This window comes from Leguminivora glycinivorella, chromosome 6 (genome assembly GCF_023078275.1).
Source record: "Leguminivora glycinivorella isolate SPB_JAAS2020 chromosome 6, LegGlyc_1.1, whole genome shotgun sequence".
NCBI lineage: Eukaryota > Metazoa > Arthropoda > Insecta > Lepidoptera > Tortricidae > Leguminivora > Leguminivora glycinivorella.
The window spans coordinates 2,403,507-2,430,851 of NC_062976.1; the positions used below are offsets into that span (position 1 = coordinate 2,403,507).

The 27,345-nt window shown below is 38.8% G+C and overlaps 1 protein-coding gene across 2 annotated transcripts; it reads left to right on the forward strand.

Moving 5' to 3' along the window:
* Nucleotides 1-14,126: 14,126 nt before the first annotated feature.
* Nucleotides 14,127-26,520, forward strand: LOC125227363. Of its 2 annotated transcripts, XM_048131662.1 has the most exons (3): nucleotides 14,136-15,142; nucleotides 22,055-22,238; nucleotides 26,328-26,520. In XM_048131662.1, the coding sequence occupies exons 1-2, from the start codon at nucleotides 14,384-14,386 to the stop codon at nucleotides 22,235-22,237; spliced, it is 942 nt and encodes a 313-aa protein (XP_047987619.1). In that variant the 5' UTR covers nucleotides 14,136-14,383; the 3' UTR covers nucleotide 22,238; nucleotides 26,328-26,520. The 2 variants fall into 2 exon arrangements, with proteins under 2 accessions (XP_047987620.1, XP_047987619.1); XM_048131663.1 differs by lacking the exon at nucleotides 26,328-26,520 and having other exon boundaries at nucleotides 14,127-15,181; nucleotides 22,055-22,186.
* Nucleotides 26,521-27,345: the final 825 nt, after the last annotated feature.

Below are 27,345 nucleotides of genomic sequence, written 5' to 3' on the forward strand. Positions count from 1 at the left end.
GAGTTAATTAGCATGCATCACCTCTATTTTTTTTAGAATTTTATACCCCGTAGTTATAAAAATAGAGGGGGGGGGACATACTTTTTACGACTTTGAGAGCTGATATCTCAAAAACCGTTCACTTTAAGAAAAATGTTTTTTAGAAAACTTTATATCATTTTAAAAGACCTTTCCATTGATACCCCACACGGGTATGTACATCGAAAAAAAAATTTTCATCCCTCAGTTACATGTATGGGGGCCCCACCCCCAATTTTTTTTTTTTACTATTTAGTGTCATAATTTTGTAGCGGTTCATACAACACATATTCCCATCAAATTTCATCACTGTAGTACTTATAGTTTCCGAGTAAATCGGCTGTGACAGACGGACAGACGGACAGACGGACAGACGGACAGACGGACATGACGAAACCGGCCAAGTGCGAGTTGTACTCGCGTTGCAAGGGTTCCGTACACTACAAGAAGGGCTTAAGCGCCTCCTTTTTAGTAGGAACTTAAATAATTTTTGGGAATAATCGATATTTTGAACAAAACGAAACAGAAATGAGTTTATATGTAATATTCAAACGCGGTCACACAATTTCAAGAGATTTTGTAACTCCTTGCAGCGGCAGTGAGTGAAATTCGTAATTTGAGTTTTTGAACTTACTACGTGCGTGACGTATTGGAAACTCGAATTTTGTATGGAAAATTTGGTACACATTTGTTTATCGTCGGGATCGAATCAGCTCGTGATTCTGAGAAGAATGAGCCCAAACACGTCCAGATCTGGTGAAATTCGATATTCGAGATTTAATTTGGAAAACGCCCGTATGCTTTTCATTTATCTCGGGACCATGGGGTCCCGGACCTTTGGGAGGCTTGCGTGGGACCGAAGCCAAAACAGCAGATGCCCTTTAAGACAACAATCTAAAAGCTGATATGACACATTATTGAGATATAACAATACAATGTATGATGGAATCATACATAGGTCTACAAAAAATCTGCAATGGAATCTGTTACCACACCTCGGACACTGGCGATCAAATATATGAAAGAGGCGCGTTCCTAGCACACAGTCTCTAAGCTCGTGTAGGTGAACGCGTACCATGATTATATGAGTGAAATATGACAGGTCGACTGTTCACGTTTTTGACAGGCGGTAGCTGTGTACCGAGAGGGGGTACTTTCCGAGCGGGAGTGGCCATACTGTACAATAGGGGCGGTTTAAGGGCGTACAGTATTCAGCGAAAAAGGGAGCTTTGTATGGAGGACCGTGGCCATACAAAAGTGTACGATAAGAATACGATACTGAGTACGCCCTTTTATTATACTGTGCTTTTACAGACAGTCGCAACACAACTACAGTACATCATAATCCGTCCGCAACTCACGCTGCCCATCCAAACACTGGCAAACAACTAATGATAGTAATTACAATCACTGATACCACACATCATTATCTGATAAGCGCGAAAACTCACGATACGCACAACTAGACCGAAATTTCGGCGGCTGGTTATCATCAGCAATGGTCTGGGGTACCTCGACCGGCTAGACTCTGATGGCTGATTGGTATTCGAGACCTCTGCTGATCCTGAATAAGTCAGTTTTTTATCTAATTTTTATTTTTAATCTTGATCGATCTGGGTAATTAATTGATAGTTTTGACAGGTCGGATTGCAGTTTTTTTGATAGTGCATTTTTAATTTGTTAGGTTTTAGTTATTAATGCCCGATTACATAATGAATATAATAAATAAAATGAAATCTCTTTATTTCAGAACAGATCAGTCCATACTTTGAAGGATACACTTTTTCACTGAAACTAAGACTAAGACTAATACTTACTATATTTAAGTTAGTATATAATGGAAATTTGGAAATTTTAACTGTAATTAGCATTCTTTAGTACAGATTTTTTATTCAAGAAAACAATTTTAACTTTAAAACTCCCTTAGGCCCACTTGCACCAGCCACTTAACTCAGGGTTAGTGGGCTGTCATCTGTCAAATTCCATATAAAATGGTGGGTTAACCCCGGGTTAACCCACCATTTTCGTTGGTGCAAGTGGACCTTAGAATATCACGGATTACTACCACCATACGAATCGCCTTAGGAGTGTAAAGATATTTTCACCATACCACACCATACCAACTGTTAAAGGCTTATTTTGCTATTCAAATAAAACAGGTAGCAAAACTGCATTTATCGACAAGAGTGGAGACAGAATTTCATACAAAATTTAACTTGATGTCTTAAGCTGGCTGGTAGAATTTACCTATAAATGATGATTTTGAATGATAAATATTGAATAAACTGATGGATTTGATTTAATTTGATGTTTTATAGTCAGTATTTTGTGGTGTGGTGAAATAAACTGTGTTTCACTCCGTGGCAAAGTTTGTTTAACCTTCGTGCCTTGAAACCCTCCCAACGCTACGCTCGCAGTTCAATATTGGAATCTTTCGCTTGCTCGGGTATCAATATTGGCACGTGCGGTTAAACAACAACTTTGCCCCCTTGTAAAACAAAGAACTATTTAAACTACGTAACCGTTATGTATAAAAAGAATTAAAAAAGAAATAACCTCCAAAAAACACCGAACATACCTAAACCATCTTGTAGCAACAATAACTATTTCCAGCCACTAACATAATTTTAGGAACCCGTATAATGTATCCGTTGCATAAAATACTAGTTAAAAAACGCTATGCAACCACTAAATTGCTTAAAAGTAAAATTAATGATTCGTAAATGCATTGTGCTAACCTGAAACCAGACATGTGTGTAATTATTTCCTATCCTAATGTGTTATTATTTGTATCCACGCTAACATAACGCAAAACACAACTTTGACTATTGGTTAATTTGCCAGAGACACTTGTAATAAAAAGAATGGTAATTTGATAACCTAATTTAGCCCGTGTGGTGACGGGTTAAGAATTTCACCGTTCCTTTCCTTCCCGTGGGTGTCGTAGAAGTCAACTGTGGGATATGGGTTAATTATGATTTAATTTATGGAGTTGTATCGCCATAAATTAAACCATTATGGCGCGAGGAAATGCCGCCGCATAATGGCCACCATGCCGCAGGCAGATTTGTTAGATGGTTCTTTTTTTATAATTGGGTTCTAAATAAAAAAATATATATATTATAGGATATTCTTACACAGATTGACTGAGCCCCACGGTAAGCTCAAGAAGGCTTGTATTGTGGGTACTCAGACAACGATATATACAAATACTTATATACATAGAAATCGTCCATGACTCAGTAGTAGTAGTAGTAATACACTTTATTGTACAAAAATAAGAACACACACAGTAAAGAAAAAAAGAACACACACATCATTTGTACAAAGGCGAACTTATCCCATTAAGGGATTTCTTCCAGTTAACCTTAGAGCAGTTAAAGGAGAATTGGAGATGGTAGACGTTCCTAAGCTAAACCTATACCTAACCTACAAACTACAGCAACAAATATCTGTGCTCGTCACACAAATAAATGCCCTTACCGGGATTCGAACCCAGGACCGCGGCTCAGCAGGCAGGGTCACTACCGACTGAGCCGGCCAGACCGGTCGTCGTTGCGTTCTATTTTTATTCTTTTCTAATTATGGTTTATTCATTAGTATTATTTATAATAAGTTTATTTGTAAGAAGTTATTTAGTTATAATTTAATTTTATTTATTAGTAAGATGCAATTTAATAAGCGTTTTTATTATTAAAAAAAATCTTAGATCTGTGCTTATCATGGCTTCGCTGTCCCCTTGTGCCAAGGCATCCGCTATTCCATGCAATAAAACGGATACCAAACCAATGCATTATTTAAAGTTATAATTTTCTGGTCTCTGACTAATTGAAGGAGCGATTACCCTCGAATTGATAATTCAGATTCAATCCATTATCGCGTATTCATTGTGCAATAGCTAGGAAACTCGGACGGAACTGCGTGTTACAGATAAATATTACTCTCTACTATTTGCGTAGCCGAATTCACAAACGCTCACGATAACGCCGTGGCTTGCGTGGGCGACGGTCGCGCGATGGTCGCGCGACGGCGATGCGTATTTCGTATACAAAATGTACTGAGGAGACGTTTTTAGGGTTCCGTAGTCAACTAGGAACCCTTATAGTTTCGCCATGTCTGTCTGTCCGTCCGTCCGTCCGTCCGCGGATAATCTCAGTAACCGTTAGCACTAGAAAGCTGAAATTTGGTACCAATATGTATTTCAATCACGCCGACAAAGTGCAAAAATAAAAAATGGAAAAAAATGTTTTATTAGGGTACCCCCCCTACATGTAAAGTGGGGGCTTATATTTTTTTTCATTCCAACCCCAACGTGTGATATATTGTTGGATAGGTATTTAAAAATGAATAAGGGTTTACTAAGATGGTTTTTTGATAATATTAGTATTTTCGGAAATAATCGCTCCTAAAGGAAAAAAAAGTGCGTCCCCCCCCTCTAACTTTTGAACCGTATTTTTACTTTAAAAACTTATGAAAAAAATCACAAAAGTAGAACTTTATAAAGAGTTTCTTGGAAAATTATTTTGAACTTGATAGGTTCAGTAGTTTTTGAGAAAAATACGGAAAACTACGGAACCCTACACTGAGCGTGGCCCGACACGCTCTTGGCCGGTTTTTTTAAATTACATTCAGGCGGCGTGGCGCTGACGTCCCTTGAGTGTGGACGGTCCCTAATGGGCTGGCTAACAGACGCCGGCTACCGAACGCACCAAAGCTATATGATTTTTCTCCTCTGTCTACCGACGCTCCATGTTTCTCTCCAAGTGCCGTAGATGAATGGCATTTCTGCGACGCGAAACGAAAACGAAACGCCGCGAAAGGTACTCTGGCTCTGTCGCGCCAATACGCAAGAGCGATAGAGATTTATTTATTATTTATTTATTAGTAAAAACATGTTTACATGACATTACAGTAAAACCAATGCGTCACGAAACTTAGATAATAAAAAAGAGAGAAAATAAAGAGAACAAAATTAAAAATAAAATTAAACAATTGATTTGGGCGATGACGTCACAGCGTGGCTCCGTTGCGTCGTTTGCCCCGGTGTGGGATTTGGCAGGTTGCCCTGGAACCGCCGAAAAACCACACCTTTCGGCCAGAAGTCTGCGCTCGCGATGGTGTCCTGCAGCGGCCGCGGCACGCGCACAACGAACGAGCTGAAGTGCACGTAGTGACGCGACTGCAGCTGTTGCACCCTCAGCGTGTAGCCAGTCTTCCGACGAACGTAGTCCACCACCTCGTCAGCCGTGGCGGAGTAGTGCAGGCGAGACACGTAGAGCGCCCTACTCGGTGTGGCAAACCGTAGACCCGAATTCACCGGTTCCGCAGAGCCACACATATTTAGTCTTGCGAGCCGCTCTGGAGGTATCTACGAGCGTTTCGTTGTCGATCGGCTGGTGGCCGTCCGGCGGGTCAACCCAGGCCCCAGCCGAATGGCACAATCGCTCACGAAACGCCAAACGAAAGCGATACGCGCTGTAGATATCTATCGCTCTATCGCGCGCGATTGGCGCGATAGACCAGCGGCGTATCGCTTTCGTGAGCGTTTCGTGAGCGATTGTGCCATTCGGCTAGCCACCCAGGTATCGCTGGGAATAGAGTGTGGCGGCGGATCTGGGTCAGCTTCAAGCCAGTGACTGGCAAGAGGCTGCGCAGGATCACAGGTGGCTTTCTCGCATTTCGGAGGCCACAGAAACAAGTCCATCTATTTGTATAGGCGCCGAACGTGTCAGATTTTGTACTGAAGTTGTTACTTGCCTGTGATTTTAACGCCTTGCTGAAATATGTCTCAGGTCCTTGAGTGTTCATAATTTTTGTGTTGTTGCAAATAAATATCACGTAAGTGCGTTTTCACATTATCCGATCCGATATCGGATCTCGGACCGATATCCCATACATTACAGGCGCCATCTTGGATTTTTTCTATTGAAACCCTTCCGACATCCGATATCGGATCGGATAATGTGAAAACGGCCTAACAAGGGATTTTTTCAATCAAAAAATCAAAATATTCTTTATTCAAATAGGCTTACAATAAGCACTTTTAAATTGTCAACAGTGTACAATATTCATCTTATTCTAAATATCAGAGCAATTTATTGGTGCAAAAAACAATATTGTTTTAAAACTACATAGATTTAATAAAATGATATCAATCTAAATTGTATAAAAAAATACTAGTATAAAAACTTCTAGAATAAATTCTAAATGTCAAAAAAATTGTGTAAAAATACATTGAATTATCAATATCATCATTAATAAGCTATATAATTAATGGTTTTCAGCAATACTTGTATCCCACAGTGTTTCATCATTCATGTAGTCTTGTGTGCTATAGTAGGCTTTAGAGATCAGTATACGCTTTACATAATGTTTAAATCGATTAAAAGACAGTTCAGTGATGGCATTAGGAAGTTTGTTATAAAATCTTACACAATTACCCATGAATGATTTTTTAATTTTATGGAGCCGAGTGAAGGGCACTGCAAGCTTATGCTTATTTCTAGTGTTTATATTATGTACATCACAGTTTTTCTTAAATTTACAAATGTTTTTATGTACATACATAATATTCTCATAAATATATTGACAATGCACTGTCATTATATTAATGTCCTTAAACTTATCTCTAAGTGAGTCTCTATGGTTCATTTTGTATATTGCTCGAATAGCCCTCTTCTGCAGAACAAATATGGTATTTATCTCTGAAGCACTGCCCCATAGTAAAATACCATATGACATAATGCTGTGAAAGTAACTAAAATAAACTAATCGAGCTGTTTCCACGTCTGTTAACTGACGGATCTTGCTCACTGCAAATGCTGCAGAGCTCAGTCTATTCGAGAGGGTAGCAATATGGGGACCCCACTGAAGTTTAGAATCTAAAGTTATGCCAAGAAAAACTGTACTATCTACCAGTTCCAATTCCTCATCCTTCACAACGACACTTGCTTGTTCATTTTTAGCATTACTCGTTACAAACTTAATACATTTAGTCTTTTTCTCATTTAACAATAAGTTATTAACACTAAACCAATTAACTACTTCGGAAATAGCATTGTTTACATTTTCACAAGTTTGTTGCTGACGTTTGACTTTGAAAATAAGGGAAGTATCATCTGCAAACAATACTATATCATGGTGGGTCTTTACAAGATATGGCAGGTCATTAATGTAGATAAGGAACAGGAAAGGCCCCAATATTGATCCCTGCGGTACACCCATAGAGACTAGTGACCCCGGTGAGCGCTGTCCATTCACGTCGACCCTTTGTATTCTATCGTGTAAGTAAGATTTGACTAAATTCAGTGCCGATCCTCTCACTCCATAGTAGTGCAATTTCCTGATCAGTGTTTCATGACAGACGCAATCGAAAGCCTTAGATAAATCACAGAAGATACCCAAGGCATCCTGTGACTCCTCCCAGGCATCGAAAATCTGTTTGATTAGCTCAACACCAGCGTCGGTTGTTGAGCGACCCCGTGTAAAACCAAATTGTTTATTGTGCATTAGATTATTGATGTTAAAATGTTGCAATAGCTGAAATAACACTAACTTTTCAAAAATTTTGCTGAATGTCGGTAACACTGATATCGGTCTAAAATTAGTGGGGTCGGATGTGCTACCAGATTTAAATAATGGAATGACTTTACTGTGTTTCATAAGATCAGGAAACTCACCACAATCAACACTGTTATTAAAGATAACTACCAAGTCAGGCGCTACAATTTCTATTAAAGATTTAACACCATGGACAGAGACTCCCCAAAGGTCACAAGTTTTTTTAACATTAATTGATTGAAATGCCTTAATTATATCTGAGGTACTAACATGTTCAAATACAAGGTCTCTACTACATTCTGTGACATTATCTTCTAACAATGTAACGGCAGATGCAGGTGATGAATTTAAGTGCCTAGTTGTGGAAACTGGTATATCAGTGAAGAACTTTTCAAATTCTGTTGCTACTTCTAAATTGGAATCTACAATTTTGCCATCAATTTTTAATTTCAGTTCATTTGTTCTTTGCTTTGATCGACCAGTCTCCACGTTAATTACTTTCCACGTTGCTTTAATTATATCGGAACTACTTTTAATTTTCTTGCTTAAATAATTACGTTTAGCGGTATGACAATCTAATTTAAACTGTTTCGAAAATTGTTTGACATGTTCTTTAAATTCATCACTCGTATTAAACCGCCGTTCCTCATACAAGGCATACAATGCACGTCTTCGTTGATGTAACTCTGCAGTTGCCCACTCACTAAAAACTGATGCATCACTAACCGTGACCGTTTTTGTTGTAAATATCGTATTATAATTTTCCATATATGTGTGAAAGAATGAATTATACATATCATTAGGACTCATGTTTGGAGACAGAACGGGTAGCGCCTGAACTAAACTCTGTTTCATTCTTTCCACGCGGTCCGAGGTTACTGGTACAAAAGTTATCTGTTTTTTCAAGGTATTTTTCCTAGCAGCTTCAAATACCATTAATTGACCTAAATGGTCGGACTCTAAATTGCTGATTACATTTTTTGTAATAGGAAAAATATCTGTGAAAATATTATCTATACAGGTTGCACTAGTAGCAGTCACTCTAGTAGGCTCCATAAAAATGTGGTTCAGATTACATGATTTGAAAAAATTCAACAGCCTACAACTTAATGTCGAATTTTCTAAAATATTTACATTAAAGTCGCCGCAAATAAGTAATTTCTTGCTGGAAGGCGATATTTTCAGTAGCACAGATTCCATTATGCTTTCAAATAATTCAAAATTACTTAATGGCGGCCTATACACGCACACAACAATAAATTGCTCCAATTCTACTGCACTTAGTTCTATAGTCCGTTCAACAGACATGGACACAATATCCTTGCGTTCCTTAAATTTTAACTGATTATTTATTATAATTAACGACCCACCATGTATGGAACTATGCCTGGTGAACGAACTTCCTACCTGGTGATTAATAAATTGAGGCATTAATTCATTATTTTTTAACCAGTGTTCAGTAATACATAAAATATCTATATAAAAATCCTTCATAAAAAGTTCAATTTGTAAATCTTTACCTCTAATACATTGAATATTTTGATGCACCAGGTGGATATACTTCCCTTGCTTACAGTTTTTTTCCTTATATTTACTTAAGTCTAGATTGCCAGAGACAGAATCTTTTGTCTTAAAAGCTAGTTTAAATCATTGGTTATGACTGGAACCAATTCCAAGTTCATACTTTGCTGCTCAATAGGAGCAGAATTGTCTGCCAAATTTTTTATGCAACTTTCAAAAATTGACGACCGAAAGCTGCAAGCTGCGAATAAAAACGGACAACTCAGTAGATTGTACTGAGTTAATTTGACACGCTAAGTAGATACGTATGCTTGATCTATGGTACACCTATATATGACATATGTGTCGGAGGCCAAGATTCACTTTGGATCACTGAGCCAAAGTAAATAGTTACCTACTATTAAAAACTCTTTATTTACATGAACATATTTACATAATTATATAAGAAACTAAGACTAAACTTAAAAGCTAGCTAATGTCTAACATAGGCCCGTAGGTGAACACGCTACCACTTGTATGAGTGAGATTGACAAGTCGAGTTTTTGTAACTGTGAGGTAACCGACAGGGGGTGGGCGGCACTTTCAACGGGGAGCGGGAGTGGCCATACTGTACGATAGTACTCTTTATTATACTGTGGTTAAGTGATATTATGCGTTTATCCCCGAACCCCGCTACGACACATCATAGGTAATGTAATAATATTTACATCAAAGTGATCGCTGAGCGTCGGAAGCGTGCGTTGAGCGACGGTTTCACTCGCGCGGAAACGCGCGATTAGCAGACTGGAAATATTCGAGCTGAACGCAGATTACTTCCAGTAGACTCCGACTGCTGGTTATTAGTAGAAATGATCTAGTTAGTAGACGTAAAGAGGTCGCGGGTTCGTCCCAAGCCGGCGTATCATGCTTCCAATTTTATCACTTGTCCACGTGGATAAGACAACTGTCACTCTCACACTGACATACTTGCCAAAGCGTGACGGATGCTTTATCCACGTGGATAAATGATAAAATTGGAATCATAATACGCCGGCTGGATCGCACCAATGAGTTTTTCGGAATTTATGTGCGAAATGTCATTTGATATTTGCCAGTCGCTTTTCGGTGAAGGAAAACATTGTGAGGAAACCGGACTAATTCCAATAAGGCCTAGTTACCCTTCGGGTTGGAAGGTCAGATGGCAGTCGCTTTCGTAAAAACTAGTGCCTACGCCAAATCTTGGGATTAGTTGTGGAAGCGAACCCCAGGCTCCCATGAGCCGTGGAAAATGCTGGAATAACGCAAGGAGGAGGATGATGGTAGACATAAAGAAACACCTTTCTATTAATTAATGAATCTACGGTTGTACTCACGTTATTGTATCGCTATTGCTGCGACATGTTTCGGGCCAATTTGGAGGCCCCTCTTCAGGCATATTTAGCCGCCGCGTGAAATCCTATATGCCTGAAGAGGGGCCTCCAAATTGGCCTGAAACATGTCGCAGCAATAGCGATATAATAACGTGAGTACAACCGTAGATTCATTCATTATTTGAATATGCCTCACGACTGTTTAACGTGTATAAGACCCTTCTATTGTGAGTTTTGCCGGTATAAGCGAAATGACAATTGTTGACGTTAGACGCCGATCGAAACGCAGTCTGGCTCTGTCGCGCCGTCAGAAGAGAAAGATTTGTGTATTTGGCTTCATACCCTGACTCTACGAATTTCTATGACGTAAGTAAGGACATGACCAATTTCAGAGATTTTAAATTCTCTTATGCTACATCTACTTAGTAAATGATCTGTGAAGCTGAATAACAAATGTTAGTGGAAATCCTCTCCCCTAATGGCCACTTTACAGGCGATAACTTACAACCTAACAATTATGCCCATTTCTGTTCGCCAGTTTCTACAAACAACCTTGCTATCTCTACATAATAAATAAAACACTAAGGTGCGTAGCCAAATGCACAAACGCTCACGATACAGAGTGTAACAAAAATGGTGGTGATCCGTTTAAGGGCGTACTCAGTGTCGTATTCTTATCAGGAAAAAGTAGAAGAGCCGGGCCTTTGAGGCCGGGGCTTTGTATGAGCCGGGCCGCGCGAATCGGTCGAACCTCCATACAAAGATAAAAAAAATTTTTGCGAAAAAAAATTTTTATCCTACTTTTTCCTGATGAGAATACGATACTGAATCACCACCATTTTTGTTACACCCTGTATATAATATTAGTTATTGTAGCTGGCTATCTCTATCGCTCTTCCGTATTAGCGTGACAGAGTCATATTGCGTTTCGCTCGCTCGTTAACGATTGTTATTTCGGCTAGCCGGCTGATCCTGTAGCCAAGAGTACACACAGGTATCCGAAAGTTATCTAAATGTACTAACTTTTTGAGAATAGCTGATCTGTAATGGATATCCCTAAAACAAAAAAAAACTGTAGTTAGGTAATATGCGAGACGACTAAAAAAAACTAATTAAATAGTCCGTCAGAATTTTAGACACGTATTTTTTTTCTCGAAAACGAAAAATGACGATGGTACAGTGCGTTGAAGTTTCGCGTGACGTCACGCCTAGGTACAATTTTTACTTAGAAGTGACGTCACAAGTCCCCACTCCGGAAGTTTCATGCTCTAGAGGTATATCTTTGTATTTTTTCATTAATTAGAAAAAGCGAAAAAAATGTGTTCAGTATTTTTGGACGATCTAACTGACGGACTAAACGGAAGCCCATTTTTTTATGTAGTCGTCATCCGTCATCCCTATTATATTTTTGATGTAACCCCTTTTTGGAATATAGGCGTGATTGTATGTATGTAGAAAAATATGTGTTCAGTATTTTTGGACGATCTAACTTAAACAGAAGCCCATTTTTTATGTAGTCGTCATCCGTCATCCCTATTATATTTTTGATAATCCTATTTCATGGCACTTCATTCCTTTCTGTCTTGTTGTTATTATGTGTATTTTGTCTTGCCTGTGTTCACGAATAAAGTTTATTCTATTCTATTCTTTTCAAAGAGGATCGAGTATTATAGACAATTACTGTCAAAGCAACGTAAAATGTGCAGTCCACGTGCAGTCCAAGTGCGACCTCATAGCACAACTTTATTCTTGATGGTTTCGAGGTACGTTTTTTTAGAATTTATCTATCTATACGGAGTTATACAAAATACAAATATTTTTTTGATAATAGACTAGATGCAAATCACAGACTATCATCACTCAGTTCTAGTGTCTACTCTATTTGTGTCAAAACTAGTGAAAATTCCCAATTCACCGTCCGCATTCTTTCAACCAATCGTTACGATTTCTACTCACATAAAAACAAGCGAAATTGAATCTTATTGCCTTGAGATATGACTAAAAATTAATTATGTTGCAAAAAATTTAACCACATTCTTGCCAAAGTAATTTGAAATCCCTGCCTTTATGTTACGGTTCTTATCAATCACATAGATGCGCCTATCTTGTAATTTCTTTTTTTTTAAACTAAATTGAACTTTATGGGTTTTTATCTAAGTCTACTTTACTATGAGAGAGTATGCAGTTGCCATCAGATATATGGGAACGGACAAACTGCTCACAAACATCGGAACACGCCTCTATTACAGCCAAGATATTAAAATATAGATGCGGAAGAATTCGGCCATTTTTTTCAAAGCTGTCCACCCCACTTTTTTTGTAACTTGGGTATTTTTTAAGAGATTCATACTCAGAGTCGCGAGGTCTATCAATCCTAATAGGAGAAAAAAATGTTCCAAGACTTCCATACATTTTTCAAACCTGCCATTCGTTACCACCATACAAAATGTATTAAGAAATGGTAACGGAATGAGAAAAAGAACTTGGGACACTTTTTTCTCCCATTAGGATGGAAAGATCTGGCGAGTCTGAGTGGAAACCAGCACGGGAAGCATGGTCGCGCGATAGACGATAAAATATCAGGCCGTCCCTATCGCACTATTAGTAAGTGCGATAGGGACGGCCAGATGTTTTATCATTTATCGCGCGACCATGATTCCCGTGCAGATCAAAATTTCCAAATCCAAAAACAAGTGGGGTGGACAACTTTAAAAAAATGGCCCTAAAATATGTATCCAGAATCCACAACCTTAACGCGTAAGCAATAAATTTCGTGTATATATATTTTTGGCACTTTGTCCGCATCAATATTTAATAGGTTGACTGCGATAGAGGCGTGTTTAGGTATTTGTGAGCAGTTTGTCCGCTCCGGTATTAATGATGGGGGTTATTCAGTGTTTCACTGCCCGGAATTCATTGAGGGTAGCGTGTGAATGTTAGATTTTGATATGGATCTGTGGATATGTTTTGAATACTTGTATATGTTGGTTTATTTGGACTGGTTCGGGGGTTAAGGATGTATGGGTTCGAATCCTGATCAATGCATCGGTGTTTGTGAAAATCTCGGAGGCGAATTCACACTTCTAGCAGGAACACTGGAATTAAGTGTCGGTAATTATGTACCTAGCTCTTTAGCGATAAGACCGCCTGTTGTCTACCATAGTTAATTAAAGTTATGTGATGTAATCTTGTTATATTGGTGAACAATAAAGAATATTTGTATTGTATTGTATTGTATTGTATTGTATTGTACCTATACCTAGTATGTACATTGTACGTGAACTACTTACGCGTTAGCGAAGGATGGCATTGAGAAGTTCTTTTATCTTCTCGGATTCCGGTGCCTTTTGATTTTTTTTGCAAAAACTTATTCCTGTTCCCATCAAGCAAAGATTTGACAGAAATTTGTGTTACACCTTGAAGATGATGATATTCTTAGAATTCTCTAAATGATATTCCATTTTGAAATTGTATCATTTGTCTAATTGTCTCAAACAAGTGACATTAATTACTAAATGAGACGATCATTAAGTGCATTGTCTTATCTTTGTACACATTTCTATGTAAATAAACAGCTTATATTATCGCCGTCCAGTCTGTCCGTCCTCGTTCATATCATTAAGGTCAAATCAATAAGAAACACGCTTTGATACTTAAGTGTTGTTTCTGCTTTAAATTCGCTTTAATACGCCTATCAAAACATTTCCGGTCCAAAAATAGTATCTTTTTAAATCGTAAAATCTATTTAAAATGGTGGTTTAAAGTCGGTGCGTGATTTTATAAGTCTGTAAATAGAAGCAAATTGAATTAGTGCGCGCGTCGGTCACAGCACGCAGTATGCACCCGGCCGCGCGGCGTTGCACTCCTTAACGCATGTAATTATTAATTATTCAATATCGGTGAGCGCACGCGCCAGTGAAGCGACAGCGGGCGACATGAGCGCGCGCGCAGTCTCGCCCGCGCCCGCTCTCATCGAGATCGCGGAGCCCGACGCCGCAGACTGCCCCGCCCTCGCCCTGCCCCCCGAGGGCAACGTCAAACACAAGAACTACAGAATGCTCAACGAAAACCTCCGTGCCTACACTCCCACCGGAGACATCCACACGTCACCAGAAAAAGGAAAGCTCGTCGCTAAATTCGATGTATCTTCCTCCATCTCCCCACCACGAGCCAGAATACTGGAGCTCCTGCGACCTGATGACCCTGGACGCGACAGCTTGGAAGCCATAGTCCGACCAGTATCAAGAAGAGGCTTGACCCGACCTCTCGACGAAGACACTAGAAGATTCCTACAAAGAGCGCTTCTATCTCCAAGTCCTTATGGATTCTCAGCAGATTCACCGGAACCGCTCCATCGATCTGCTAAAGAACCGTACACACCTGAGCCTACGACTCCAGAACCGGAGGAAAAACCTCCGCAGAAGAAGGGTCGGTCGTTAGCTGATGAGTTGCGTGACGCTGAAGATGAGACTAGTGAAAAGAAGGACTTATACTTGGAGTTTATTAAGCGTGGTGGTGGTTTAAAGGATGCAGTGGAACGGGAGAGGTTAGGGAAGCTCGCATTGTCAGTGGAAGAAGACAGTGATAGTGAGAGTGAGGACAGTTTGACGCTGGCTGCGCGGAGGTTGGACGCGCTGCTGGAAGAATCCAGGGGGCTGCACAAGGAGCTGCAGGGCATCCACCAGGACATGCAGGTGCTGGCCCAACGCGTGTGCCGCCGCGACCTCTGACGCGTTCGTACATGATCACGACCATTGGCTTTGTTGGTCACAAGTCTGCTGTCTCGAGTCGCACTTTACTTTTTTGTTTAAAATGCCCTTCTGCTGGTATATGATACCAAATGCTTTAAACTGTCAGAGCTCGAGGCAAATTAGCGTAGTGGGTTGAGGGTATCGCAGTTGCCTTTGCTTTTTATCTGCACTATGCATGTCAGCCGGCGTATTATGCTTCCAATTTTATCACTTATCCACGTGGATAAGACATCGTGGGCGGCACTTTCAGCGGGGAGCGGGAGTGGCCATACTGTAAGACAGTACTCTTTATTATACTGTGCTCTCACTCTGACATATTTGCCAAAGCGTGACGGATACTATATCCACATAGACAAGTGATAAAATTGCAAGCATAATACGCTGGCAGGTAGGTAGGAAATATGTCTAAGGCGGAAGGATATTCAAATTAAGGAGGTATCTCTTTCAAAATCAATAACTTGTTCACCGGTGAGCTACTAATTTCACTTGTCACTATTCTTTTCCTTGATGTGATAAATGATATTTAGCACGCATATGTAATTAACAGTGAGTTTTAGTGACAATAATAGTGTCAATCAGAATCGTTTCCTATTTAGTGACTAAAGTCATGCTTGATTCGACCGTTTCTTTCAAAGGCACACCTTATCCACACGGACAAGTAGGGGAGACCGGGGCTAGTTGACTATAAGGGTAGGTTGACTAACTATTAAAAAGTTGAGACAAAAATCAAAATTCAGCCAACCAGTGAGGTACCAAAATCCGTCACCTCCCCCCACTCAGTCAACGGTGAGCCTCTCGTAGGTTGTACCTCATATTTTATCACTGGTTGGCTCAAGTTTGATTTTTGGATCAATATTTTAATAGTTAGTCAACCTACCCCCATACCCCATAGTCAAGTAGTCCCAGTCTCCCCTACTTAGCAATCGTTCAAGTACTAGAGTATCGTGGTTACTACTCTTTCTATTGCTCTATTTTATTACATATCTTTACCTTTTACTATACCTAATGGCGTCTATATGATCTGTATTGTCACCAGTGGCCTATTCCACAACAGTGACAATTGTTGCCCGACAGTGACACTTCGCTGTTGATTGCCTGTCCAACAAGGAATTGACGCTGAGTAACAATGTTACTTATCAACCCAGACATAGACAAAGAATTGTTAATGTAACTGTGGTGAAATAGGTCATTGGGATAATTTTCTCGGGTAATTTCGAAAGGGGAATCTTGATGATGGAAATAATGTTTATTTTTATGTGACTTCAAAATTACCCCAATGCACCCAAATTGATAGGAATAGTCGAGATAGTGAGTGTTTTACTAGCCAGTGTTGTAATTAAACTACTTTTTACACACATTCCCATTCTGCAGAATAGTTCAAAGCGATCGCGGTTTCTACTAGTTAAATACTTTACATCGCCGACATGTTTTGCTAGGCACAATTTCTAATTTCTTCATTTCTTAGTAAATACAAAAGGTACCCCGTGTGGTGACGGGTTAAGAATTTCACCACCCCCTTTCTTCCCGTGGGTGTCGTAGAAGGCGACTGTGGGATATGGGTTAAATAGTGACGTAGGCTCTAGGCTGGCAACCTGTGACTGCAATGTCACATTTTCGATTTATTTCAACCCCTTTTTGCCAAGAGTGGCACTGAAACTTGAGTAGTCTCATGTGCTCTGCTTACCCCTTCATGGGATACAGGCGTGATAGTATGTATGTATGTATGTATGTATGTACAAAAGGTAACGCTATACAAGTCTAATTCAGTTTTTTTGTACTTCTACTGAAATAGGTACTTAAAATGTCATTTTGTAGGGAATCCTTATACTATCTCAAAACTCTCAGGTGCTGATTAAAATAAGAATAAAAATAAAATGCCTTACCAATTACCAAAGACGATCGATATAGAGAATTACTGTCAAAGTAAAATATGTATAATATACCTAGTCACAGTGCATAGACTGCCATTTCTCGACACAGGATTAATACTTTTGAACCTCAGTTTTGACAATTTGGCCCATATCTTAACTTGATACATACATACATACAATCACGCCTGTTTCCCATAAAGGGGTAGGCAGAGCACATGAAACTGCTAAAGTTACAGTGCCACTCTTGGCAAATAAGGTTGAAAGAAAACGAAACTGTGACATTGCAGTGACAGGTTGCCAGCCTCCCGCCTACGCCACAATTTAACCCATATCTCATAGACGCCTTCTACGACACCCACACACACATCTACACACACATCTAACTTGATGTGTGTTAAAATTGTCAAATATTAATATTAGCGCCATCTAGCCAAAAATCAACGAAAGGTGTAAAGAAAATTATCAAATTACCATTTTACACTGATTTTCAAATTATGGCGTCAGGGGGCCGATTTTTTAGTCTCACGGCGTTCGAATTCAGAAAATTGTCACTGAAAATAATAGGCAATTCACCGTTTTCAACCGGTATTTTAGTGACAGTGAGACTCAAAAATCGGCCCCCAGGCATACAGAATTCAAAAATCGGCCCTCGGTTCCAAACATACATAATTTTTTTGTGATTCTTTAAGCAATTTTGCTATAAAAATATCGAAGAAATGAGCTGTCAAAAAACAATCAAATCAAAGTACAGTTCATATCCGCGACCATCAACGTTATCAGTGCAGCCGATAAGCGCTGATAACAGTTCATTGACGTCGATATGCATTTGCATATTACAATAATTGATATCTTTAATTGGTCTGTTTGTTTCTTAACATTCTGGTTTGAATGAATAAAAAAAAAAACAATTGCATAATAATATCAAGGATGACTTATAGGATTTGCAATCTTCATACTTAGAATCGTACCTCAATTTTTTTAGCGCCACTTAGGGATCATCCATAAATTACGTCACACTAAAAATCGTGATTTTTGACCCCTCCCCCCCTCCTTGTCAGCTGGTCACATTTGTTAGACTCCCCCCTCCCTAGTGTGACGTCACATATTTTGCAAATTTACACGTACAAATTATTGAATGAAAACAGCGGGTAGAAATCAACCTTATTTCCATTTATGTACTTAAATTATTCTTCACTCCACCAACGGGTAAAGGCTCTCTTGATACTTCAAACAAAGTTTCATTTTTATCTACAAGAGTGCAAAGTAATTTCATAGAAATTTTAACTTGATGTCCACAACTAGCTGTGGCTGATAGAATAAACGTTTAAATGATGATTTTGACACTTAATTGTTAAAAAAAATATGAATCAAACTACATTGTTTGATGTTTTGCAGTTAATATTTTCCACGTGTTGGTGTGTGAGTGACAAATTTATTTAACCTACGTGCCTTGAAACCCCCGCAACGCTCAAGATTCCACATTCTGAATCGGTCGACAAAACTATTGGTATCTTATATTTATAACCAGATGCAAAGTCGAGAATAGGTGATATTCTAGGCCATTTACAACATTTTTAGCTATACATGGCTTAGACAAATTTTATTTTTTTTTTCGACCTAAGTAATCGCTCAAATATTTTTTTATGTTATTCAATTTTCAAATTGCTGTAGTTTAATTTTCTTTAGACTAATTAATTTTTCTTTAGACTAATTTATTTTATGGTATACGATAGACATTTTACAATACGAAATAAAACCAAAACAACTATCTACAGTAACAAGAGTACGCTTATCAATTTAGTCTGAAATTTTGGAGTTTTCACCGAGAAGTTTAAAAAAAACCCTAAACGACGAATCAAATTTTGTCCAAGACATAAGAATGTTCTAAATGGCCTAGACTATCGCCTACTTTTGGCTTTTCATCCGGTTACCGATCATTCTGTATTTGTATAGGTATATATGTTTATGAGGTTTTCATAAAGAAAGTTTATAGTTCCTGTTTTAACCCTTAGATTATGATAGATTTTGAAATGTGACGTCACGAAATTTAGGACCCCTCCCTCCCCCTTGTCACACATTGTCACACTTCGTCGACCCCCTCCCTCCGCCTTAACGTATGACGTAATTTATGGATGATCCCTTATTGCACACCGATGATAGCTACATTTTTTTTTTTTCAAAATGTGTAGGTATTGACGTGATATCATGATATTGAAATAAAGAAGCATGCCCGTGTGGTGACGGGTTAAGAATTTCACCACCCCCTTTCTTCCCGTGGGTGTCGTAGAAGGCGACTGTGGGATATGGGGTAAATTGTGGCGTAGGCGAGAGGCTGGCAACCTGTCACTGCAATGTCACAGTTTCGTTTTCTTTCAACCCCTTATTTGCCAAGAGTGGCACTGTAACTTTAGCAGTTTCATGTGCTCTGCCTACCCCTTTATGGGAAACAGGCGTGATTGTATGTATATGTTCAAGCATGTCATTTGTTCTTATAAAAAATATTTGGGGAAAATATGATCTTGGTCACTTCCCGACTGCGAAATAGCGCCATCTAATTTTAAGCCTAAAAGGCCCATACAATTCATGGGTATTGGGTATTGGGTACGCTTTTTTGTATGGGCATTGTCTGTCCCAGTATATATCGTTTTTGGTAATAGTTAACATTTTGAAAGTCTTAGGGCCGGTTTGCATCAAACCGTCTGTCACCGTTAAAGCGTTCGTAAAATTTTATTGTATCAAATCAAAAATCAAAATAATTTATTCAGCAAATAGGCCACAGGGGCACTTTTACACGTCACATGTAGGTACATATTTAGAAAGTATTTAAAATTGAATTGAAATTACAATTGATACTATACTAATTCTAAATTCTAACTAAAGTATAACTTTACTACAATTAATTAGAGATGTAGAAGGTCTCTAAATGTCGAATTACAACCAAGAACTACACTAAATAAAAGTACAAATACAAAAAAAAAGTCTAATGGGAAAGGGAATGGGAAGTTCCATAGACGTCTGCTGCGTGACAACGATGTGTTTGTCAAATGTGGTTGATGCAACTGGCCTTTAGGTATGGCAAATAATAAATAATTCTTAGCTATTTGATTGCTTAAATTTTTAACAATGTAACATTCACATTTTAGCTAAAACAAAATAGTAGCATTTCCGGACTGTACTCCCATCTTAAAAGACGGCAATGCACTCCACAGTCAATCAGGTATTTTGGGTATATTTATAGCCAGCTCGCATTTGCCCATAATGTCATATAACATGTTTAAAAAACATGACCATACTCTTTACCTCTTTACAGGCCATTTATTTAAAATCTTATTTTTAATTCCAGCAATTTTATAACAAAAAGTTTCATAATTTGTCGACCCTATTTAATAAATATAAATTATTTATCCCCGTTACAGTTATTTGTTTTTCCTTATTTAGTAGGTATTTCATGTAAGTAGTGTCTAATTTATAAAACAATCCGACGTAACAGCTTCGCTTGTTAAACATTGATAGGTACGTTATAAATCATCAATAGCTATAATAAAATATATTCTGCAGCATGGTGCCGTTGGCGCTGGCAGCATTTACTCGCTGTACCGCTAAGGCCTGCGATACACATGCCCGTAGCTTGCACAACTGGTATGCCAGCCATGTACAAAATACTTGCATGCTAGTTCATGCAAGAGATGCAATGTAGTTCGCAAGAGATGGTCTGACTGTGTGAGGAAGTCGACTGGTAGATCTCGTAGATATCGATCTCTATCGCTCTTGCGTATTGACGCGACAGAGCCAGACTACCTTTCGCGGCGTTTCGTTTTCATTTCGCGTCGCAGAAATGCCATTCGGATACGGCACCAGGACCGCGGTTTAACAGGCAGGATCACTACGCACTAAGCCAGACCGGTCGTCGCATGACAACACACATCATGTGAAACGCTCATAAATATCCATATTACCGGGTATTTAAGTGAACTAGTAATTATTCAGGTAATAACCGGTAACAGGTTCACGCACCAGTTGCTGTTTGCATCACCACCGTTCAGTATTAGTGTTAAAAATGTTAAATGTTTTAACTTTGCTTGGCCAGAGCAGAGATCGTTTAGAAAACAGACAGCGTAAGCACCTATAGAAAAAAGGTTTATCCAAATCTATCGACGCGGAATTGACTCTAACCGATCAAAAAATTTTCAGAATTTGGGACCCCCCAATTAGCGTAAGTTGTTAACAAAAAAATAATTCACTGTCAGTTTTGTGACGATAATTAAGCATGAAATTTCGATAAAAATAATGTTTTCAGTACAGATGGTCGCTTTTTTACGCACTAGTTCGAGAAGTGGTTCATTATATGCCAGGTCGAAACTTCGGAGGCTCATCTCTACTGAAAAACGTCGTACGATACACGTGCGAAAAGGAAATTCGTAACTCGTGTCGATTTGAAAACACTCCCTTCGGTCGTGTTTTAATTTAACGCCACTCGTTTCGAACTTCCTTTTTACGCACTTGTATCGTAATGTACTATTTTGTGTTCATTACATAAACTTTAAGCGATAATCTACATTGAGAATGTGAAAAAAGTAAATTTTTAGACAGATTTTATGCTCAATTGTCGTCACAAAACTGACAGTGAGTTAATTTTTGTTAATTGGGGGACCTAAATTCTGAAAATGCCCGTTAGTATGAAGACGCCTAAAACGCGTCGTCGTCGCTGAACGCAACCGTACGCATTTCCATACTAACAAGCGATATTTGGTCAGCGAAATCCAAATCCCATATTTTTAGGGAGACCCTAACATAATTTGATATTATTCGAGAGGGCGTAGCACACTAGTTGGATAAACTTTATCATATCGGTCCGTCCCAATCGCACTTGCAAATACTGCAAAAAGGACGACCTGCCAGGTGTAGTAATAGCAATGATGCTGGCGGCATTTCCCCGCTATACCTATCGCAATTCAAAGTAACATAATTTATTTTCACATTCCAGGCGCAATGCGTGCGCGCCGGTCGTTGCGCGGCGGCGGCGCGTGCGCTCGACGCCGAGTGCCGCTCGCTGCGTTTCCTCGACGACGTACTGGCGTTACTGAGAGGTGACGTCACCGCTGCCAGTGCGAGGGCTTGGCCCTTTGCGTTACCGACGAGATTACCCGGGAGAAACTATATAGTTTGAGGTATATAATGTTGTTTTAGCTAAATAGTGTCCGTTTCTCTTTCTCAGCGATGTTTTGATGTTGCTGAAAGGCGATGTCACCGTCCAGCGCGTGATTTTGGCCCTTCGCTTTCCCTACGAGAAACTATATAGTAGGTATGATGTAAGGACTGCGTTTCTTCGACGATGTTCTAACGTTGCTGAAAGGCGATGGGTCTGCGGCAAGTGCCAGATCTTAGCCCTTTGCGTTGCCTACTAGATTACCTGGGAGAAACTATGTAGTTTGAGGTGAGGAAATCATGGTAGTCATGGGGTCCATTTCTCAAAGATACAAGTTACAATTTACAAGTGGTTGTCAATGTCTAATATGACAAGTTGAAAAAAGACTTCCGCTTATAAATAAGTAATGTCGCTAGTTTTGAGCAAGTTTTAATGGTCTTATCAAATAAATTTTTCATCGTAACAACATTAAACTTATTTTTGAGCACCTTGGCTATCCAATATGAGTATGACGGCAACTTTGCACTTTCTAAATTAAACAACGACATAACACAATAAACGAAATATTTGCCAAAACCATGACCATAAGTAAAATTAGTTCTACAAACAATAGTGCAAAATATTCAAATAAAGTTTTGTCAATCAATAACTTGATTTAAAACGCAGCATAACGGCATTAAATGTATTTAGTCGCGTGCTAAACTTCTGAAACGTCCCACCGCGAGCGGCCATCATTTCTAAGGCCACATTTAATATGTAGCGGTAAAATGCCGCTTGTGTTCATGGGTAGTAGAGTTCTAGATAGGATTAAAGAAAAAAGAAATATATTAAAGACAATAGAAAACAGAAGAGGCGTACTAGTTGGACATCTGCTACGACACGACCTGTTCCTCAAAAACATCGTAGAAGGAAAAGTAGAAGGAAAGAGGGGAATAGGAAGACCTAGGAGAAAACTATTACCCAAATTAAAGAAAAGTTTCAGGTCGTGTCGTACCAGAAGGTGAAGGAGTTGGCAGAGGACCGGACGAGTTGGAGATTGCTCCACCGACAAGAGCACAACTCTTTAGTTAAAAAAGAAGAAGTTCATGGGTAATGAGGAGGCACACTCAAAGGTTATGACAGATGGCGCCACCCTATTAGTCCATGGCACAGAGGATTTCATACGTGAGAGCGAGAAGATGGTATTTGTTTTCTCTCTCTCACATATGAATGACAGTGACATGCCTAGACACTTGCACAGGCGCCGCCTGGCGGGATAAAATGTCAGTGTGCCTCCTCATTGTGTACGAACTTCCTAATGCCATCACTAAACTACTTTTGATCAATTTAAACATTTTGTAAAACGTATACTGATCTCTCAATCCTACTGTAGCACAGAAGACTAAGTAACTTTGGAAAAACGAGTTTGATAAAAATCTGTAGGGAAAAGTAATTTGATAAAAAAGTAAATACATACATATAGTAATCATACATATAATAACGCCAGTATCCCATAAAAATAAAAATAAAATAAAAAAATAAAAATAAAAATCATTTATTTCAGACAAACAGTCATAGTTTTAGTTACAGAAATACTCAAAACTATGTTAGTATAAACTAAGATGTTGGGACATTTAATCATATCCCATCTATGCCACTAATAAGAGACGCCTGTATCCCATCGCGGGTAGGCAGGGGTAGGCAGAGCACATGAATTAAGTTTCAGTGCCACTTTGGCAGGGGTTGAAAGAAATCCAAATTGTAACATTGCAGTGACAGGTTGCCAGCCTGGCGAGCCTACGCCACAATTTAACCCATATCCCACAGTCGACTTCTACGACACCCACGGGAAGAAAGGAGGTGGTGAAATTCTTAACCCGTCACGACATGGGTAAAAAAGTAAATCTAGGTACAAAACAAAATTTTCCGGCCAGTGAAACTTAGTTTAACTTTGGTCGTTCTCTCTGTCGCTACATCACAGGCCACAGCCTTAGTTCCGCAACTGGGCCATGTTAAACTGCAGTTAGCGGACGTGACGTCACACCCGGTGGAACCGTCAGTTAACGCTCGGTTCGAACGCCGTCATTACCATTTGATTCGGATTTTGATTATTTAAACTGCGTTAAATTCGTTGGTGTTGAATGTTGTTAGATTATTAATGGGGTTTAAATTACTGGACAGTTTCATTAATTTCATTATGAGACTGATTTGAGGCATTCAAACTATGAATATGACAGTTTTTATAGCTACAGCACCGAATTATAGACATAATTATTGTCTTCTAAAATATAAACTAGGACTAAGGTACATGGGGGAAAATCTCGACTGGGGCAATTGTAACTGATCCATTTCTTCCATTATTACGCTATGGTGTTGAGTTCTACATGTATCCACGCCTACCATATATAACCGGTGGACACTTTATTTAATAATGCAAACATTGTAAAACATGGAAAAAATAGACCACTTACGTTTGCCCTCCAGGCGCGATTTGCCCCGCTGTACCTTACACATTTTCTTAAGAATTTATCAAAATCTACCTATGTTTCATTTAGTAGGACAGTACACGCAGTTAATAGCTAATAATAACCCCTAATACAAATAAGGAACGATCGTTGTTTATACTAACTGAGCACGCCGTCGCGCGCCGTAATGCAAAACATTGGTTAAGTTTAAACGCCGACTCGGTTACTCGAATCAGTAAGAACCCTGCGCCGATTTATTTTTTGTTATTACCCGAATAATCAATGAGAATGTTAATATTATAACACTTTAAGTTCTCGCGTTTTGTACACATATTTAAAATCACATACAGGTCGAACGCGATTAATTAACGTTATTTTAAGATGTAAACACCACAAAACATCTCCAGTGACACTTCGCTGGGACGTCAGTCTTCCGTGACAGCAGCGCAGTGCAACCTGGCCGAAACGTTGGGAAAATGGTGACTTTAAAAATGTTAATATTGTCTTCGGTTGCCGCGATAGTTACTCATGAAATAAAACTATGGAAGCGGATTACTCGTATATCGCGTCTAATGAATTTACAATTCATCCCGACGTTTCGAACACTTTACAGCAGTCGTGGTCACACGCTGACCACGACTGCTGTAAAGTGTTCATTATACGCTACGCAAAAATTCATTATAAACAATATAATCTGTTTCCATAGTTTTATTTCAATGAGAATGTTCATATTTGTTTGGGGTTACAAACCGGAAGGCTATCCCATATTCCCAATCATCCATACTAATATTTTAAATGGGAAAGTGTGTGTGTCTGTTTCTTTGTCCGTCTTTCACGGCAAAAAGGAGCGACGAATTGACGTGATTTTTTTTAGGTGGAGATAGTTGAAGGGATGGAGAGTGACATAGGCTGCTTTTTGTCTCTTTCTAACGCGAGCGAAACCGCGGGCAAAAGCTAGTTTCTAATAAAAAATTAGAGAATGATCATTGTTTTCGTTATTAACTGTGGTGCCCGTGCGCCGCCGTAATGCAATAGTACATTACGATACAGGTGCGTAAAAAAGGAAGGTTCGAAACGAGTGGCGGCGATAATGTCAGGTCGAAACTTCGGACATTGTACTGAAAACGGACATTAACGTGCGAAAAGGAAATTCGTAACTCGTGTCGATTTTAAAACACCCCCTCTCTTCGGTTGTGTTTTAATTTATCGCCACTCGTTTCGAACTTCCTTTTTTCCGCACTTGTATCGTAATGTATTATTTTAAACGCAGGTCAGAAATAACACTGCGGGTGATATATTATTTGTTTTTCATCACACCATTCACACCCGCACTTTAAATGTGCTATTGCACGCAGGCCGCGCGTGAGTTATAGAAAAATCGTTCTCCCAAGGGAATAATGAAATTTCTTGTACCGTACTTAACTGTTTACATATTTTTTACATTGCGAGTGTGATGAAAAACATTGTGTGTAACTCGAGGAGTATGAATATTACTAACTCGAGTCTATAAATCGCTCAATATTCAACTTCCTCCCCTTGTTGCACAATGTACTATTATTGCTAAGCGACTTCCAAAGAAGGAGGTCACCATTTCATCGGGATTATAACCGTCAGGCGATCCCCATAAAACCATATTTTTTTAATCATCTATTTTTTACTTGTTTCAGGAACCAAGAAAAAAATCATTGAAGCGTGAGGGACGCAGCTGCTCACCTATTTAGCAAAATGACTGAAGATAATTATCCTAATAGACGATTTTTTTTAATATCTTAAGCTGATAGTTAAGACCTTGTAGAGCACACGATAAGTTTTCATTTCATATCATTTTATCTGCAATACCTAAAACACTGTGCTAAAAATATATACCAAAAAGAATGGTAGTTTTAAAAAAAATAAAGAGCGTAAAATATTTTCCCCTCACTAGCTCGGAAACACGTGTTTTGTCCTTTAATACCAGCGGGTAAAAACGCATTTTATCAACTAGTGGATAAAGTAATTTGACCTTGAATAAAGGCAAATTTTCTGCTTTAAAATTGATAAAAGTTAATCTAGTGATGAAGATGATTTACCTGTGGAACTACTGGAAGCAGTAATAAAGGCGTTTTTTGCGTTGTACTTTCCTCGCTATAGTGAGGGGAAAAGTTTTGTGTTATACACGAATGCAAATGTATTTTACTTCTCGTGATTTGAAAAACTCGCAAGCTCAGGATTATATTCTCGAACCACTCGCTTCGCTCGTGATTCAACTATAGAATCCTTTCGCTTGCTCGTTCTTCAATTCCACACTCGGTGTTAAAATACAACTTTACACTCTTGTAAAAAAATAACTATTACTATCAAAAATGATATGCCGATTCAAATTATTATTTTTAAAATTAAAGGATACAATACATATTGATATTGTGTGTAACGTAAACGAGTAGTACCTAATAAAATACATTTTTCTCAAACATGCAATGAAATATTGTCTTTACGTTCCTTAAAATGGGCTGGGAAGTATCGCTTTTTGGGCGCAACAACTCGAGAGGACTGTAAAGGGATTTCATATAATTTTTTAGGCCTAGGCCTGCAAAGTAACTTTTTTTTATAAAATATTGTCCTTTAGAGTATTTTTTTTTTATTTCATTGTATGTTTGAGAAAAGCACTATACATGCCTCGGCGTGAAAACGGATTCCCGGCCTCGT